This window comes from Solanum lycopersicum, chromosome 4 (genome assembly GCF_036512215.1).
Source record: "Solanum lycopersicum chromosome 4, SLM_r2.1".
Classification (NCBI taxonomy): Eukaryota; Viridiplantae; Streptophyta; class Magnoliopsida; order Solanales; family Solanaceae; genus Solanum; species Solanum lycopersicum.
This window is the reverse complement of record NC_090803.1, coordinates 51,070,838-51,090,637: the sequence shown is the minus strand read 5'-3', so window position 1 is coordinate 51,090,637 and position 19,800 is coordinate 51,070,838. Positions and strand designations below refer to the sequence as shown.

The 19,800-nt window shown below is 34.8% G+C and overlaps 1 protein-coding gene across 1 annotated transcript; it reads left to right on the top strand.

Annotated features, from left to right (window-relative positions):
* The first annotated feature begins 17,417 nt into the window (after positions 1-17,417).
* Positions 17,418-19,485, top strand: LOC138348294 (uncharacterized). The gene has a single exon (XM_069297171.1). The coding sequence runs from the start codon at positions 18,245-18,247 to the stop codon at positions 19,358-19,360; it is 1,116 nt and encodes a 371-aa protein (XP_069153272.1). The 5' UTR covers positions 17,418-18,244; the 3' UTR covers positions 19,361-19,485.
* The last annotated feature ends 315 nt before the right edge of the window (positions 19,486-19,800 follow it).

Sequence of the window (19,800 nt, the reverse complement as noted above, 5' to 3'; positions counted from 1 at the left end):
TCTCAAGGGGGTTATCCATCATTTTTACCCTCGAGAAAACCCTAATTTTCCACTATATATATTCTCGGTTTTCCTAAGTAGGGGGGATTCTTTTGGGTTTCTTTCAAAAAACCCCGTCTCCAGAACAGAATTCTCCAAACTCGATCAATGCTGGCTACTGGTGCTCGGTCCTGTATCACCAAAATAGATGCAGATCGTAGCATGAGTACCAAACAATAGGTACCCACTGGAAATCATAGGCCGACTGAACTAGAAAAGTAAAGCAATATGAAAAGACAGAATCACATAACTAGAGGTCAAGAACGGAAGGCTAAGTAACACTGGAACGCACACAAGTGTATAAAGATCTAACTAAAATAATATAAATAAGCTAACTACACCTAACTGGACCCCCATAAGCCCAGAATGTACACTCGTGCTCAAGTATAAATAAAAACCTGAACGGACCCTCTATAAGCCTAATGAGTACACAGAGTAAGTATAATTAAAGAGTATAGAACTCAAGGCCAAAGAACATCGAACCAAATATTAAGAATCTGACGGTACGGAGGTCGGGCCTTGAACCAGACGCTCACCAAAATTACACAAGTAGCCAATTGAAAAAAATAAGTAACTGAGGCCGGGCCTCTAACCGGATGTTCTACATACTTGAGGCCAGACCTCTAACCAGATGCTCTACATAAGCATGGGAATGGTTGAGGCCAGACCTTAAATTCGGATACTTCACAAAGATGCCGATATAGCTACTGAAAGAGTATCTATCTATACATAATCATAAATACCCGTAGAACACCATCCAGACTTAGCTAATCAAACTAAGTCATTGAAGCCGAATCAAAAATCAACTTTGAATCGCGGAGCAGAATTCATTGTCAATGACGTAACCCGTGAAGTCGTAACATCAAAGAAATAAGGATAACTATCGCCGGAGCGAGCTAATCATCTAGATAAAAACCAAACTATCACATTCAAGTCTGCTACACCAGTTTACAAAGATTTAAGCCAGTCGAGCGACGTCGGGGCTAAACTAAGTCCTACCGATTTTGAATCATGCATTTCTAAGGCAAACCCTAGTCAAACCTAAACTAAGGCCCAACATACTTCTGATAACTAGTATTCAAACATACAAGTACTCTATATAGAAAAGAAGGTCAATTAATAACAATAAACATGCTCACAATTACCTGATAATTCTCAGAAAAAGGCCAAAAATATGATTTTTGACACCTATGCATGATCAAATAACTACCTAACCAAAATCCCAACTAATCAACATGCATTCAGTTCGAGTTCAATCTAAGAAAGGAAATTGTAGCCTACCTATACACAGATCACGCGCGCTCCAAAAATTACTTCGCTAGAGCTTTTCCTTTCTAAATGGACTTGAAGCGTTGATACACAATCGAAAAATAGATTCAAAACATTATTACGGTCATTTAAACACTGAAATCCCAAGAAACAGAGACGGGCCAATTTCGCAGTCAAAATTAAAAAAGTAGAATCCGCGTTGATTAATCAAGAAATAACCCCAAATAAAGGTCCTAAACAACTCTCCAAACTTGTGTTCCATTTTGGAACACATTTCAGGACTCAAAACAGTCCCAACATGAACATACAACCAAAAACCCAAATTATACGCTAAAATTCTGAAACACTGGCAGCATCTATTCACAAGAATTTACAAAAATGAAGGTCCAACTGCCAAAACCAATCACACCACGACGATCCTCACAAAATACCCCACAATATAGTCTCTTGAATCGCCAGATTCGGACCTAAAATGGTCAAGAAATCACCTTCTAAAAGTTTCCCACAAGTTGGGCTCGAAAATGAGCTATGACAGCAGTTAAAACACAAAATTTACCTCAAATCGGGTCCCCAAATCAGATTCCAAGCTCACCAATCCATTTCCCTCGAAAAATCTCACAACTTAGCCTTTTGAATCGCCCAATTTGGAGTTCTATAGCTCAATATATCGCAACTTAAAGTAAGACATAAATGCTGAAATTTGTGCTTTTATAAAGGACGAAGTTGGTTGCTAATAAACCCAAAAATCTGCTCGTGAAAACCCCAAATTCTGGTCATTAAAGGGCTGCACCAGATTTCAGCTTTATCTAAATTCTTCAAAGTCTCCGGCGGGTGTTCGAAATCCATTTGGAACCTGATAAAAATAAAACTGATATACTACCCTACTGAAGTTGACATTCCAGACTCAATGGTGAAGTCGAAATTTCCATCAGAAGTCATCTCGATAAAATGTGTGTCCCACTTCCATTGTCCATTTTAAGTTAAAACCCACAAAAGGGCTCGAAAAAATATTGAAAACCTCAGAACATGAAAGAAGGGCCAAACTAGACCAAACTCGACATTCTGAAGTCAAACTTAGCCTTAAACTAAAGTTAAAACGCCTAATCACACACACTCACACTGAAAACTTTTGGATTTATGTCGACCATGCTACTAGCCTAAAATGACTCTTTCGAAACTAATGGAATTGTCAGAATTGGATTCTGATGTCATCTTCTTGAACTTTTGATCGAGTATGATCGTTTAAAGTTTATAAGCTCCAAAAACACTAAAGCTCACAAAATAACCAAACGTTAAACCAGGTGACTGAACTGTTAGTCCCAGTAAGTCATAAATGACTTGGGATCGCTATAGGAACACTCTATACGATGCGCAGAAGATAAAACACTAAAATGAGAAAAAGGGTCATTACAATAGCCACTACTAAAAGGACTTTTGTTCGCAAAAGTAAGGGTCAAGAAGTACCTGAAGGCTCAAACAAGCCAGGAAACTGCTCTCGCATCTCCTGCTTGGTCTCCCAGGTAGCCTCCTCGACTGAACGGTGCCTCCAACTGACCTTAACAATAGGAATGGCTCTCGAGCGCAATTTCCTCACATCTCTGTCTAGGATGGCAACAGGCTCTTCTAAAAATGTCAAACGGTCATCCAACTCAACTGCATCATACTGGAGCACAGGGGACTTATCAGGAATATATCGGCGTAGCATCGAGACATGGAAAACTAGGTGGATGTCTGAAAATGCTGGAGGTAGGTCCAACTCATAAGCAACCTCCTCAACTGTCCGAAGTATCTCAAAAGGCCCAATGTACCTGGGGATAAGCTTACCCCGCCTCCCAAATCTCATCACACCCTTCATGGGAGACACACGGAGGAATACCCGATCACCAACAGAGAATCTCAAAGGTCGACGCCTTAGTTTCGCATAACTCTGGTGCCTACTCTGAGCTGTCCTAAGTCTATCCTGAATCACTCTCACCTTCTCCAAAGCCTCCTGAATCAAATATGTACCTCGCGGCCTAGATATATATATGGTTATGTGGCAATTCTCTATGGGTACCATTAAGATTTATCCTTTTTAATTTATTTTTTTTGACATTCTCTAATTTTATAATTAAAAAAATACTCTAATAACTGTTGGGTATGTAGCAAGAATTGATGGGAATTGAGGGAGAGAGGAACTTGAAAAGTTGAGAACTTGAAAAGTCCTCTTATGCTTTAATGAAAAGGCATTTGTCCTTCATCGGTGGTGGAAAAAAATAGGAGAGTTTAAATATAGAAATAATCTTATTAATTGTTAAAAGGGTTGGAAAGAGGGACCCCCCTCGCGCCATCGTCGTCGTCGCTCATCTCGGCTTCGGCTTCGGCTTTGTTCACCAAGAAATATTTGGGGGAAAGCCCTCCTTATGGCTAATAAGATACTCAATAATAGGGTACTCCATCGAAAAACACAATCAATTCCACATGAGTTGTGGAAAGGAAGAAAACTCAACTTGAAATATTTCAAAGTGTGGAGATGTTTAGTGATGGTAGAGTTTCCTTTACTAAAGAGGGTTAAAATTGGATCCAAAACAGTAGACTGTGTATTTATTGGATATGTTGTGAACAGTAAGGCCTGTAGGTTTTTGTTTCACAAATCTGATAATCCTGAGATTCATGTTAATGCGATAATTGAGTCAGATAACACAGATTTTTTTGAAAACATTTATCCGTATAAAACTGAATGTGAGTCGACAACCGAAAGATCTAAACGAACACGAGAAGAATCAATGAAAAATACACTAACTAGGGAGGATCTTAGGCGTAGTACTCTCCAACAAAAACCTGCTTCTTTCTGACCAGATTTTGTGGAACTATTGCTTGAAAATGAGCCTCAAACATTTAAAGTATTTATGTCTTCGTCTGAGTCAACTTATTGAAAGAAGCAATCAATAGTGAGATCGAATCAATTTTAAGTAATCGTACTTGGGAATTGGCTGATCTTCCTCCAGAAAATAAACCTTTAGGATCAAAGTGGATTTTTAAAAGAAAAATAAAACCTGATGGGACTATTGACAAATATAAGGCTAGACTGATAGTCAAAGGGTACAGACAAAGGAAGGTCTAGACTATTTTGACACATACCCTCCAGTAACAACGATAACATCAATTAGGATGTTAATAGAACTAGAAGCAGCGCATTATCTTAAAATCCACCAAATAGATGTAAAGACAGTCTTCTTAAATGGAGAGTTGAAAGAAGAAATTTACATGGAACAACCTGAAGGGTTTATAGTTCCTGGTAGAGAAAAGAAAGTGTACAGACTTGTAAAGTCACTTTATGGACTCATGCAAACACTCAAACACTACCATGCTAAATTTGACCAAACAATGTTGGCAAATGAATCCAAGATTAATGAATGTGATAAATTTGTTTACATTAAAAAAGTTATGAATCATGAAGTCATTATTTGTTTGTATGTTGATGACATGTTAATAATGATAAAGACATTAACGATATAATTGCTACTATGTGCATGTTGTCCAGCAGATTTGATATGAAGGACTTAGGAGTTGCTGATTTGATCTTAGGGGTCATAATTATCAAAACTCATCAGGAATAGCATTATCTCAATCTCATTATAATGAAAGAGTATTGGATAAGTTCAAGTACTTGAATTTCAATATTGTTAAAACTCTAATTGATTTAAGTTGTACATTTCAAAAGAATAAAGATCAAAGTGACTCTCAATTGAAATATGCCAGAGTATTGGAAAGTTTGATGTATATTATTAATTGTAAGCGATCAGATATAGCATGTGGTATTAGAAAATTAAGTCGGTGCACTAGTAATCCGAATCAAACTCATTGGATGACAATGAAACGTATATTGGGATATCTGAAATATACAGAACACTATGCTTTGCATTATAATAAATATCCTACTATGATTGAAGGATATAATGATGCAAATTGAATCACCGGATCAAAAGAAGTAAAATCTACAAGTGGTGATGTGTTCATACTTGGTGGAGGAGCATTCTCTTGGAAATCGTCCAAACAGACATGCATTCTTTCTCCACAATGGAATCTGAATTCATTGCTTTGGATAAGGCTAGTGAAGAAGCTGAATGACTCCAGAATTTCTGAGAGGATATTCCATTATGTCCCAAACATGTTGGACCTATTTGCAGACATTCTGGTAGAGAAGAAGCAATAGGTAGGGCAGGGAACGTCATTACAACGGAAAGTCTTGTCATATACAACGGAGATATAACACTGTAAGACAACTGCTCTCTAGTGGAATTATAACAATTGAATATGTAAAGACAAGCAATAATGTGTCAAATCCACTAACGAAAGGCCTAGTGAAAGAGGCTATTGAAAGATCATCTAACGGAATGGGTTTACGACTTAGGATAAGTCAGCACGACGGTAAATCTATTTAGAAGACTGGAGATCCCAAGAGTTAGATTCAAGGAGAAAAATAAAATTGTGGTTGATGGTCTGACCTTGTAAATTAACTCAATCCATTCTTATGATGAAGACAATGTTCAGGAACAAGGTTAAGACTTTAAGGCTTGTTAATAAGGTAATAAAGCTTAAAGTTTTTAATGATCTGCTAAATTTGGCAGATTTGACCGAATAGTGTATATACGAGATGACACGGTTAGAAATCACATATGTGAGTGTGAAGTGGAAGCCGCTTCAAAGAGAATTTTGTGTCAAAAGCCTATTCTCTATACACTCATAAAACCAGGAGGTGTTCATGGTTGAAACGAACACAACCGTAAGATCATAAACATTAAAAGGTTAATTGTGTGACATATGATTGTCTAGGTATACATCAAAGCTTAACGGTTCAAAAATATCGTATCTACCGATTGACCGAGTATATCCGACATATGTTCACTACAGGAAGTCAAAGGAAAAACCTATTTATCCAGATGTAATTAATCCTTGCCTGTCTGTGCATTCCTATGTTATAATCATTCCCCATCAATGTGAGAAATTGTTGGGTATGTAGCCAGAATTGATGGGAAATTGAGGGAGAGAGGAACTTGAAAAGTTGAGAATTTAAAGAGTTGGAAACTTGAAAAGTCTTCTTATGCTTTAATGAAGAGACATTTCGCCCTCATCGGTGGTGGAAAGAAAAATAGGAGAGTTTAAATATAGAAATAATCCTATTAATTGTTAAAAGGGTTGGAAAGAGGAACCCCCCCCCACGACGTCGTCGTCGTCGTTCGCTCGTCTCGGCTTCGGCTTCGGAAAATGATCGATCGAGAGATTATTTTTTGGACAAAGTTTATTTTAATTGTTTAATTATTTATTTATTTAATTAATTAAATTAAATGGCCAAAATATTTTCAATTAATTAGTTGATAATAGAAATGTTTTAACATTTTAGTTGATTAACCCGACCCGACTTAAATCCACGCGCGACCCGTTTAATTTAAAAGCTTTCATGTTTTATATAATTTTCCTGCCATTTTGGAAATGACTGTTCTGACAAGTTGCAATTTTCAGGAACAGTCAGTACCATTTGAAAGGTTGCAAACTTTCATTAATGATCGTGTGGATTCTGAAAGGGTTGTAACCTTTCGGAACCTGTTCCTCTTGACTATAAATATCATTCACTCTTCAGAATTTTTCCTAACGAATTTTTCTTGTCTCTTATTCTTCTTCTGCACAATAATAACTTCGTGTATTTTACTGTTGTTGAGTGATTCGCTGACACTAGAGTTTTTGGTATCTATACTCTGGTGATTGAGATCATTTTACCCTGGGAGGTCATATTCCAAATCAAACCTCGGATACTAGAGGGGAATAATTTTCTTAAGGGAACACTGTGAGTTCAATGGACTTGATCTTTTTCTGTTTAAACTTTTTGAGATTCTGGTACATTATAGATTTTAGTTTTTCTTAATTAATTTCTACTCATCTCTTGAACTGATTTAATAAACTTTGATTACTTTGTGTTCCTGCAAAGTTTTATCACAATCAGTAATTCTGTTTTTCAGATGCAGATTGAAAACAAATACATCTTTGACTATTGAATTTAATAAAGAACAATTAAAATGATATTTCACATAAATAAAAAGAGAAGAATGAAAAAAATAAAAATGATGATTAATTTTAGAATATGGAGGGATGGAAATTGAAAAGGCAAATATCAATTGCGATAAATTTATCGATCGTTTTTCACAATTCACACAAACAAATAAATACGGAATAGAGATTTTAAAAACGAAAAAAAGTGTTATAGCTCATATCTTTAAATTACCATATATTTTTCATTACTTATTTATTTTATGTTATTTTTATATTTCAAAGTAAAATTAATTAAATTAATAATAAAAGCTATCCAACAGAGAAAAAAAATTCACATTCATTCTATAAAAATATTAGGATTTTGAAACAACTATAGAAAGTTTCTTTGTTGTGTTAAGTTGATTTCTTTCTAAAACATTGATATAATATTAATTATCAATCTTATATTATCTTTTTTCTTTTCTTCTTTATTTGATTGTTTTCTTCATTTTAATTTTTTTATTGCAATAAAAAATATAATGAAAAGGTATAAAGAAAAATAAATATTCACATTAGTGTGATTTTACCTTTTCTATAATTAATACTCAATTTTAAGAAATAATAGTTGCGTATTTTGGTATTACTTCTAATCTAATAAATTAGCCTAATATATATGTAGTTGAGAGTTTGTCAATATTTTGGTAACTTTTTAATATTACACGTTAATGAAATAGCATATCCTTTCATATTCCATTTTAATGGAGAATAAAAGAATCCTTATATGCTCCATTACATTCATCATTTTCTTTTATCTAAATACTAAAATATAATAAACATGCATTATGTTCGAGTACGGTTATGGCGATAATTATTACTCATTACAAGACAACCGTAGATGAATTGAGTATGAGTTTTATTTGTTTGAATTTAGATAGTTAAAGGTTGGACATGAGCTAAGATTGGATGATGAATTATTTCTTTTTTTAAATGAGTAATTTCATTCGATTTAAGGTTTTCTATCCAATTGAAGGTTACATATCACAAATTTGTAGATGATGGCCGGTATGAATGACCGGATAATATAACTGAACGTAAAACCAACTATTAAACAAAATTGAGCGATATTTTTTTTCCTTTCTCTCAACAATAATATGAAGAATTAATGATAAGATCAACCAATATGATACAGTAGACATATAATTAATCGAAAAGAAAATTAGTTCTAACACACATATTTTAACATTCGCGCGAAGCGCGGCTGTGTTCCCTAGTTAATAATATAGCATAAATCAATGAGTGCAAAAAGTATACCATGATCTGTATCAATAGAATGAAACAAAATTAAAAAAATCGAGTCCACTAAATGCACAGTACAATGTCCTTTTAAGATAATTATTCTCCACTGATATCCGAGGTTAAAAGGAATTTATTCTCTCAGGATAGAACAATTCTGTTCACCAGTGTATCGATACAAAAATAATTATGTCATTGAGCCACTCAACGGGGGCAAAGTACACAAATATTTAACAGTCCAAAAGAAGAAGAAGAAGAAGTTCAGAATTTTTGTTGTTTTAAAATGAGAGAAAATTCCTCTATTTCTAGACCACAAAAGGTAGTGTGAATAAATTCTTATTGTGCCTTATTGGAATGGTCATAACTCTTCGAAAAAAGTTGCGATCCTTCGAAAAAGTTACAACCCATCGAAAAGGTCACAATCTTTCATAAAAGCCCCAACTTTTTATAAAAGTCACAAGTTTTCATTAATGTCACAACTTTTCATAAAAGTCGCAATTTTTGTAAAAGTCACAACTTTTCATGAAAGAGGAATACTAGTTTTGGAAATAAAATAAATTAAAAGGAAATTCTGGTTTTTAGAGGCGTCACGTAGGCGGACATAGGGTTTTCTTTCATATAAATACTATGTAATTTACCCGCGCTGACATAAATAATCATTCTAAACTTTTGAACAATTTTTTCAATAAACGACTGATATAAGAAAAAAATAAGTAAATTTTAGAGTTAATATCTTAAAAGGTCACTCAACTTAGAGATTTTATCTAATAAAGTCATTAAACTTTGTTTTGTATCAATAAAATCACTCAATTTGTGTATTTATATCAATAAAATCACTCAACTAAGTTTATCATTACATTACTTTTTATAACATGTAAACACATACTCCACAATAAATAAAAAATTTTAAAACTCAATACAAAAAATTAAAGACAAACTTAATTAGTTACGCAAATATTCTTATAATATTACATTACAATAAACACATATACGCTAATACTCAAAACAAATTCACGATGAAAACTCGAAGGTCACAAAACTCAACTTTAATTTTTCACTTCTGTCTATGAGTTTTTATTTTTCTATTTTCGGAGAGTTGTGAGGATTAATTTTGGGAAAATGCACAAGCATCCCCATCAATCTATGCCCGAAATTTCATAGACACACTTATACTATACTGAAGTCCTATTACCCCCCTAAACTTATTTTAAAAGTAATTTTCTACCCCTTTTCAGCCTACGTGGCACTAACTTGAAAAAAGAAAGTCAACTTGCGTTGGACCCACAAGATAGTGTCACGTAATCGAAAAGGGGTAAAAATTTATTAATAAAATAAGTTTGGAGGAATAATAGGACATTAGTACAATATAAGTGTGACTCTGAGATTTGAGGCATAGGTTGAGGGGGGTACTTGTGCATTATCCCATTTATTTTTAAAAATTTATGCTCTCGTTACGTTGAATTTCAAAATGCGTCGCATTTGGTTAGTATTTTTCAAAAAAAAAGTGAGTATTGAATAACTAATTTATTTCCTTTTTAATGAACTTTCTATAAAAATATTTGTGGAATAGTGAACACTTTATTTTCATGGAAAATGATAGGTAGTCAACCTTTTTAGCTAGAAATGAATTGCAAAGCAGGAAATTTCATATGAGATTGTTGTATATTTATTTATTGTAAGTGTTTATTTTACTAATTAAAATTTGCCATAAAATTTCTTAAAGTGTTTTTTTAAAAAAAACAATTATTTGGGATTTATGTTTCATGGTATAAAAATAATTTTCACTTTTCCCCAATTTAGTTAGTTGATTTTATTGATACAAATACATATGTTGAGTGACTTATTGATGCAAATACATATGTTGAGCGATAGATTGATACAAATGCATAAGTTGAGTGATTTTATTGATATAAAATAAATTTGGGAAAATGCACAAGTGCCTCCTCAACCTATTTCCGAAATCTAGAGACACACTTATACTATATTAAGGTCCTATTACCCCCTGAACTTACTTTCTAAGTTAATTTCTACCCCTTTTCCGCCTACGTGTCACTAAATTGAAAAAAAAAGTCAACTAGCATTGGGCCCACAAGATAGTGCGCGTAGGCCGAAAAGGGGTAAAAAATTGTTATAAAATAAGTTCAGGGGGGTAATAGGACCTTAGTATAGTATAAGTGTGTCTCTAAGATTTCGGGCATAGGTTGAGGGGATACTAGTGCATTATCCCAATAAATTTCAGTGACTTTATTAGATAAATTCTCTATGTTGAGTGACCTTTTAAGATATTAATTCATAAAATTTTTGGTAGTCTTTTAGAACATTTCATCAGAAATAAATGATTTGACATTATCACGTATCTCAAGAATTGTAAATATATTATTAATGATTAAAAATAGGGAAAAGGGTAAAAAGTGCCGCTAAACTTTGGTTTATGGTTTGCTTTTACCCTCGCCGTTAAAATAAAGTTAAATTTACCCCTTTCGTTACTAAATTCACCAAAATTACCCCTCATTTAACGGAATCCCTTAAATTAACCCAAATAACCCGATTTTTTTTATAAAAAACAACATTCCCATTTTAAGCCTAATGCCCCGATCCGTTTAACCTAGCACTCATTCTCCTTTACCCATTACACTAAGAGAACATAAAATTCTATTCCTTCTGAGTACTCAACTGCTGGAATAAGCCTCGAAGATCCAACGTCGATGCGATATCACCAATATCATCCACCACACCATCAAACTCAACTTCCGCAAAACAACACACATTGGCCTTTACCAATTACCATCAATCTCAATATGACCATCTTCGTCCCTACATAGCCTCCCACCCATTGTATAAAACGGAAGCCTCCCACCCTTCGGATAAAACGATAGTAGGGCTTTGCTTAATACCTCTTTAAGCACCTTTCAGTCAAAAAAGTTTGGGGATCATGTTGGCCTATAGAAATAAACACTGGTGTCTGAAAATTAGGCACCACCAACACCAAATTATAGTTCCACAACCTCAGTTGCGGTGTCTCAGTCACCAACTACACCATCTTCATTTCCCCATAGAGTTCCACAACCTCAGTTGCACTGTCTCAGTCACCGTCCACACCATCGTCGATTTTTCCACCTCGATATTCTTCGTTGATCAATCAACTCTATTTCTGACATGAAAAAAACACAAAAGTTTCTATAAAATTACCTATCGAAATTACAAATTATTTATTTTCAATTTACCCGCTAATGAGATATGCTGGCAATTTTCATCATTAAATATCCATTAGTATAAGAAAATGAAATTAAGTCAATAGAAAATTACTTACCTTGTAAAGAGAAGGAGCATGATATTGTAGTGGAGCTTTTTTGCCTCTTAGTTATGAGTGTTAACTCATAAGAGGGTGTTTTAACTGAAAAAGGAGAGGAAGATTAGAGATATGGATTTTGATTTTTAATTTTGTATGAGCCCGTGGGTCAACCCAGCCCAGGTACCCCCTCAACCTATGCCCGAAATCTCAGAGCTAAGGAGATTCAACACGATCACAGAAGATGGATAGTTCGAAGCTTGGAATCGAGAAGTTTGATGGATCCGATTTTAGTTTCTGGAAATGCAGACCGAAGATTATCTGTACCAGAAAGATCTTCATGAACCGTTGATCGGGGTGAAGCCGAAATCCATGACGGAGGAGAAGTGGAAACTCAAGGATCTCCAGGCTCTAGGGTTGATCCGGTTGACTTTGTCAAGAAACGTGGCGTTCAACATCGTGAAGGAGAAGACTACGTCCGGTCTGTTGAAGGCACTGTAAAACATGTATGAAAAACCATCGGCTATGAACAAGGTATATTTGATGCGTAGATTGTTTAATTTACAGATGTCTGAAAATGGATCCATTTCTGATCATATAAACGAGTTCAATATGATTGTGAGTCAACTTAATTCTGTGGATATTAATTTTGAAGATGAAATTAAGGCGTTGATTTTGATGTCATCTCTGCCCGAGTCTTGGGATACTGTTGTTGTTGCGATTAGCAGTTCCCGTGGATCTGAGAAACTGAAGTTTGATGAAATCTGTGAAGTTGTTCTTAGCGAAAGTATTCGCAAATGAGAAGTGGGAGATTCATCGGGCAGTGCTCGTTGATCGAAGGGGGAGAAGTAAGACGAAAAGCCAAAATCAACATGGTCGGTCAAAATCAAATAATCGAGGAAAATCACTAAACAGATCAAACGTGACTTGTTGGAACTGTGGAGAAAAAGGGCACTTTCGGACGAACTGTACAAAGCCAAAGAAGAAACAAAATTAGAAATTTGGAGATGACAATAATTCTGTAAATTCATCAGAGGACATTGGGGATGCTCTAATCCTTAATGTGAACAGCCCGGTTGAATCATGGATTTTGGATTCTGGTGCATCTTTTCATTCGTCTCCAAGCAAGGATTTGTTCCAAAACTTCAAATTTGGAAATTTTGGAAAAGTATATCTTGCTGACAATAAAGCCTTAGAGATTGAAGGAAAGGGGGATGTTTGCATAAAGACCACCTCGGGAAACCAGTGGACATTAGAGGATGTCAGATATATTCCTGGGATCAAGAACAATATGATCTCTGTTGGTCAGTTGGATAGCACGGGATATGTAGCAGAGTTTGGGAAAGGTTCGTGGAAGATCGTGAAAGGTGCTATGGTAGTATCTCGTGGCACCAAATCTGGAACCTTGTACACCACTGCAGGGTGTATAAACATGGCCGCTGTTGCTGAAGGTGCTTCCGATTCATGTATGTGGCACAACAGACTTGGACACATGAGTGCTAAAGGAATGAAGATGTTGGTTGCAAAAGGAGCATTAAAGGGTCTAAAGTCTGTTGATATGGGTCTTTGCGAGAGCTGTGTCATGGGCAAACAGAAAAGAGTAAGCTTCACAAAGATTCCTAGAGAGCCAAAGAAAGTGCAGTTAGAAATGGTCCATACAGATGTTTGGGGACCATCTCCAGTATTATCACTTGGAGGATCCAGATTCTATGTTACCTTCATTGATGATTTCAGCAGGAAGGTATGGGTTTACTTCTTAAAGCATAAGTCAGATGTGTTTGCAACTTTCAAGAAGTGGAAAGCTGAAGTTGAGAATCAGACCGGTTTGAAAGTCAAATGCTTAAGGTCTGACAATGGAGGAGAGTATGACAAATCAGAGTTCAAGGAATTCTGTGCAGCTGAGGGAATCATATTGATGAGAACAATTCCTGGTAAGGCAAGGCAGAATGAGATTGCTGAGAGGATGAACAGAACATTGAATGAGTGTGCAAGGAGTATGAGGATACACTGTGGGCTGCCCAAAACACTTTGGGTGGATGCTATGAGCACAGCTGCATACTTGATCAACAGGGGACCATCAGTTCCTTTAGGGTTCAAGATTCCAGAGGAGGTGTGGACAGGAAAAGAACTCAAGTACTCACACTTGAGGACTTTTGATTGCACTGCTTATGTTCATGTTGATCCAGAAAAGAGAGACAAACTTGATGCCAATGTTGTGAAGTGTTACTTCATAGGCTATGGTTCTAATTTGTTTGGTTACAGGTTTTGGGATGACAAGAACAGAAAGATTCTGAGACATTGTGACGTGACATTTGATGAGTCTGTCCTGTACAAGAATAGAGAGCAGAAGGTTCTAGAGATTACAAAGCAAGTGGGAGTTGAGGTTGAGCTGGAGAAGAGTAACCCCAGAGATGTCGAAGCAAATACTCAACCAACTCCTACTGAAGAATCTGAAGTGGAGCAAGTTACACCTGAGCAGGTGTTAAGGAGATCATCCAGATCCATCAGGGCACCAGATAAGTATTCACCTTCAGGATTTGAATTGATGTCCTCTCATTGATTCCTCCTAAATTGCATTGATTCCTCCTAAATTGCATTGATTCCTCCTAAATTGCATTGATTTATCCTAAAGATCATTACACTATCTATTGCTGACTGATGAGGGGGAACTAGAGTCTTTTGATGAGGCCCTACAGGTGGAGGATTCGATCAAGTGGGAGAAAGCCATGGATGATAAGATGAGGTTACTTGAGAAGAACGACACATGGGTGTTGACTGAGTTACCTGCATGGAAGAGAGCTTTGCTGAACAAGTGGGTGTTCAGAATCAAGACTGAACCAGATGGAAAAAGAAGGTTCAAGGCTCGTTTAGTGGTTAAAGGATATTCACAAAGGAAAGTTATTGATTATGTTGAAATATCCTCTCCTATTGTGAAGTTAACCTCTATTCGAATTCTGTTGAGTGTTGTTGCATCGGAGAATATGCATCTAGAGCAAATGGATGTAAAAACAACGTTTTTACATGGAGATCTAGACAAAGAGATCTATATGCAGCAACCGGAAGGATTTGTGGTTCCAGGCAAGGAGCACATGGTGTGCAAGCTCACCAGGAGCTTGTATGGACTAAAGCAAGCACCAAGGCAGTGGTACAAGAAGTTTGAATCCTTCATGACCAAGAGTGGTTTCTGCAAAGCTGAAAAAGACCCTTGTTGTTACTTCAAGAAATACACTGATTCATATGTCTTTCTACTCTTGTATGTGGATGATATGTTTATTGCAGGATCTAGTATGAGGGAGATTAACAATCTGAAGACAAGGTTGTCTGCAGCATTTGAGATGAAAGATTTGGGTCCAGCAAAACAGATTTTGGGGATGAAGATTTCTCGGGATAGATCTGCTGGCACTTTAAATCTATCTCAGGAGTTGTACATTGAGAAGGTGTTGAGCAGATTCAGGGTTACTGATGCTAAACCCAGGACTATTGGAAAATCACTTTAAATTGTCAAAGGAGCAGTCACCCAAGACTGTCGAGGAGCGTGATCACATGACACTTGTTCCATATGCTTCAGCAGTTGGTAGTTTGATGTATGATATGGTCTGCAATAGGCCTGATATAGCACATGCAGTGGGAGTTGTTAGCAGGTACATGGCGAACCTTGGGAAAGAGCAGTGGGAAGCTGTGAAGTGGCTTCTGAGATATCTGAGAGGTACATCCAGTACTTCACTTTGTTTTGGCAAAGGCAATGTGACTCTACAAGGTTTTGTGGATGCTGATCTTGGTGGGGATGTTGACTCAAGCAAGAGTACATCCGGGTACATTTACACCATAGGTGGAACAACAGTGAGTTGGATGTCCAGACTTCAGAAGTGTGTTTCTCTTTCATCTACTGAAGCTGAGTATGTGGCAATAGCTGAAGCTGGGAAAGAGATGATATGGATGACAGATTATCTTGAGGAATTGGGCAAAAAGTAGAGCGAGAAGATTCTTTACTCAGATAGCCAGAGTGCCATATAGTTGGTGAAAAATCCAGTCAATCATTCGAAGACAAAGCACATCAGAAGGCGATACCATTTCACTCGCAGGGTAGTGGAGGATGGTGATATGTGCTTGGAGAAGATAGAGGGTGCAAAGAACCCAACAGACATGTTGACGAAATGTGTTGATGTTGGGAAACTGAGGTTATGTAAAACCTCGGTTGGTCTTCTGTAGTTGTTGCTACAGATGTTGCGGTGCGGTAAAGATGTTGATGATGAAGAGATTTTTTTTTGAGAATGTATTTTTTGGATGACTGAGTTAGTCTCCAAGAGGGAGCATTGTTAGGTAGTGCAGCCTAATTAATTTTAGGTTTTCCTATTTATTCTCTATTTTAGGTTTTCCTATTTATTCTCTATTTTAGGTTTTCTTATTTATTTTCTATTTTAGGTTTTCCTATTTATTCTCTGTAACCAAAAATACTCTGATTTATTAATATAAATATACCTCACCGCCGTGGAAGTTTACTCACGGGGTGTTACCACGAAATATTGAGTTTTCTCTCTCTCTCTCTCTAGATCTCTCATCTCTTTCTCTTGAAAGTTCTTGTGTTCTTCATTCGTCTAGTTTGTGTGCGTGAATTCGATCCTAACAAAATAGTCATAACTCACATAAAAAATATTTAGAAGAGACAAATAAGAAAGAAAAAAAACATAAAAGAACGAAATTTTTTATCCAAATGAGATAATACATACCAAACTAAAACTAATCAATACAAATATAAGGAAACAACAAAACAACGAGAAAAAACATACATTAAAAAGAGTAAACTATAGACATCCAATGATGATGACAAATCATTCTAACTAGAAAAGTTTCTACATTTTGGAATAACATACCACAAAAAATTGAATAACACTACTTCAATCAACTTTCAATCTTTAATGTACTCATAATATCTACTAATAAAATGTAGTAACAATAGATAGCAATAATATAAAAAAAATGAAAATGCAAAGTTATTAACTCTCAGAGGATTTTTTTAAAGAATACAAAATTGCATCCTTGTATGTGAAGGAAGACGTTGTTGATGGAGAAACTATAGATTTGTAAGAGCTTTTTTATTGTACCTTCAACAATTTCAGTAGAGAAAACTTGTTTGAATACCCAATTAAATTTATTATTTAATCTGTACTAACGAATACTTATAACAATAACTTTACATAAACATAAACAACGAAATTCAAAGCATGTATTAAAAAATAATAATTAATAATAAGCATAAATTAATGACCGTAAAAAATATACTACGATCTTCAAAAATAGATAGAAAAAGAATGAAAAAATTCAAGTCAATTGAATGCACAGTGTCCCATAAGGGAATTATTCTCCTCTAGTACCCGATGTTTAAATGATTAGATCCTATCAAGATAGAACAATTTTCACCAGTGTATTCATACCAAAACAATGGTGTGCCAGTGATTCATTCGACATGAGCAAAACACACAAATATTTAATTGTTCAGAAGAAGCAGAAGAGGAACGTTGTTTTGAAATGAGAAGAAAGTCCTCTATTTATAAACAACAAAATGTAATGTGAACAAATGATTATTGTATTTTATCGAAAGGTTACAACTAAAAGGTCACAACCTTTTATAATAATTACAACTTTTCATAAAAATAATTACTATTGATGAAAATATAGATACAAAAAAGAAATTACAATCCTTTCTAGGATTAGTAAGCCAGGTAAGAGAATATATACCAAAATTAGCAGAACATTTAAAACCATTACATAAAAAACTCAAAAAAGATGTAGAATATCATTTTGATAATAAAGATAAAAAACATATAAAAATTATTAAGAATCTATGTAAAAAATTACCAAAACTATATTTTCCCGATGAAAATAAAACATTTACTTACATTGTTGAAACAGATTCGAGTGATCATAGTTACGGAGGAATTTTAAAATACAAATATGAAAAAGAAAAAATAGAACACCATTGTAGATATTATTCAGGATCTTATACAGAAGCACAAATAAAATGGGAAATAAATAGGAAAGAATTATTCGCATTATATAAATGTTTATTAGCATTTGAACCATATATTGTTTATAATAAATTTATTGTAAGAACAGATAACACACAGGTAAAATGGTGGATAACAAAAAAATTAGAAGATTCAGTTACAACAAAAGAAATAAGGAGATTAGTATTGAATATATTAAATTTTACATTTACAATTGAAGTAATTAAGACTGACAAGAACCTTGTTGCAGACTACCTATCAAGAAAAAGGGACTCAAACTGAACAAGATACAATAGAAGAAATACTCAAAGCAATTACTACACTTTCTACGAAGGTGGACAGTATGGGAAAAGAGTTACAAAATCTGAAAGCTAACAGTCAGCAGCATGACTCTAAAAATGCGGAGCTACGTCGTTCGGTGGACGGTAAAAAGCCAGAACTAGAAGGAGACGTTGGGAAACTCCATAAAACCCATGACAATGTTTGTTTAAATGCAGCTACAGCAAGCACATCTACAACAAAAGGAGCCAGTGGAATAAGATATATAAATTTAAATATGAACAAAATCTTCGATAAACCATTTATTCCAAAGAACCAAAAAGACTCATTATTTATACCACCACAAATACATACTTACTCAGAAAGTTTAAACCAAGATAAAAAAGCCTACAACCACATAACCCGCTCATATATTGAAAACCTTTATAAAATCCAAAACTATTTAAACTCAACACCTAGATCTCCAACTACCAAAGACCCTAATACTGATTTTATAACCCAAAAGCTACAAGGATATAATAAGTTAATAGCACAACCAGGCACCAATGCAAATCTAGTAAAAACATGTTATAGTTATGGATTACTTAATACAGTTTATACCCAAACAGGAGATGAAATATCTACCATACCAGAGCTATACAAAGCCTTTATGAACTATAAAAGAATTACTAAAGGAACATTGTTTTATATAAAGTTTTATTCAGCACCAGCAGAGATATTATTTGATGAGATAAAACCAATTATACAAGTTATAAAAATTGGTTTGACCAGAGATATGATAATTCCAGAAGATATCGGAATACAACAAGAAATACAAAAGATTGAGATACCAGAATTCTACGCCAACAAAAGAGTTATAGGAATAGCAACTATCCTAAATGAACTAACTAACAATTATTTAAACGGAAATTCAGTATGGAGCTATTATGTACGAGAGCAAGTTATGATATATTCAAATTCTAAAGAAATCAGAGAACAAGATATGGAAGAAATACGCCAATGGATACTTAGTCTACTCAAGCCAGAGCAAAAACCAACAACAAGAGCATTAAGGAAAGGGTTTATTTCGGAAGAATTATTGACCAGATATTGCAAAATTATTGGACAAAAATACCCCGACCATATATGTTCAAAATGTCAAGGAGAAGATAATGTCATACCAGACGTTCAAATCGAATAATAAAAAAAAAGTATTTGTATTTTGTATTTTGTTAAAATTTTGTGTCGGCTGAATATCAGCCATATGTAGAAAGTAATAATTTTTATTTTTGTCGTGTTGTGTCGGCTGATTGTAAAAGTCATAAAGAAAATAGTGTGTATGTCGGCCATAAATAAAGAAGAGGCTATTATGTAAAGTAGTAATAGTAAGTATTTTGTTTTCTTGTGTCGGCCGAATATAAAAAGGCCAAGTGTAAAGTATGTGTCGGCCAGGTTTGGCCAAAAGTCTGTAAATTTTGTGTATAAATAGAGGGTTTCCCCTCATAAATAAAATCATCAATCCTTCATCTAACAATCTTCTCTCTACTCTCTACTCTCAATTCATAAATCCGCTTCCACCCCCTCCATTGAAAGGATTGTAATTTCTTTTTTGTATCTATATTTTCATCAATAGTAATTATT

Bases quoted from the DNA above. Each gene is read 5' to 3' on its own strand.
- LOC138348294 (XM_069297171.1), top strand. From the start codon at position 18,245: ATGGGAAAAGAGTTACAAAATCTGAAAGCTAACAGTCAGCAGCATGAC.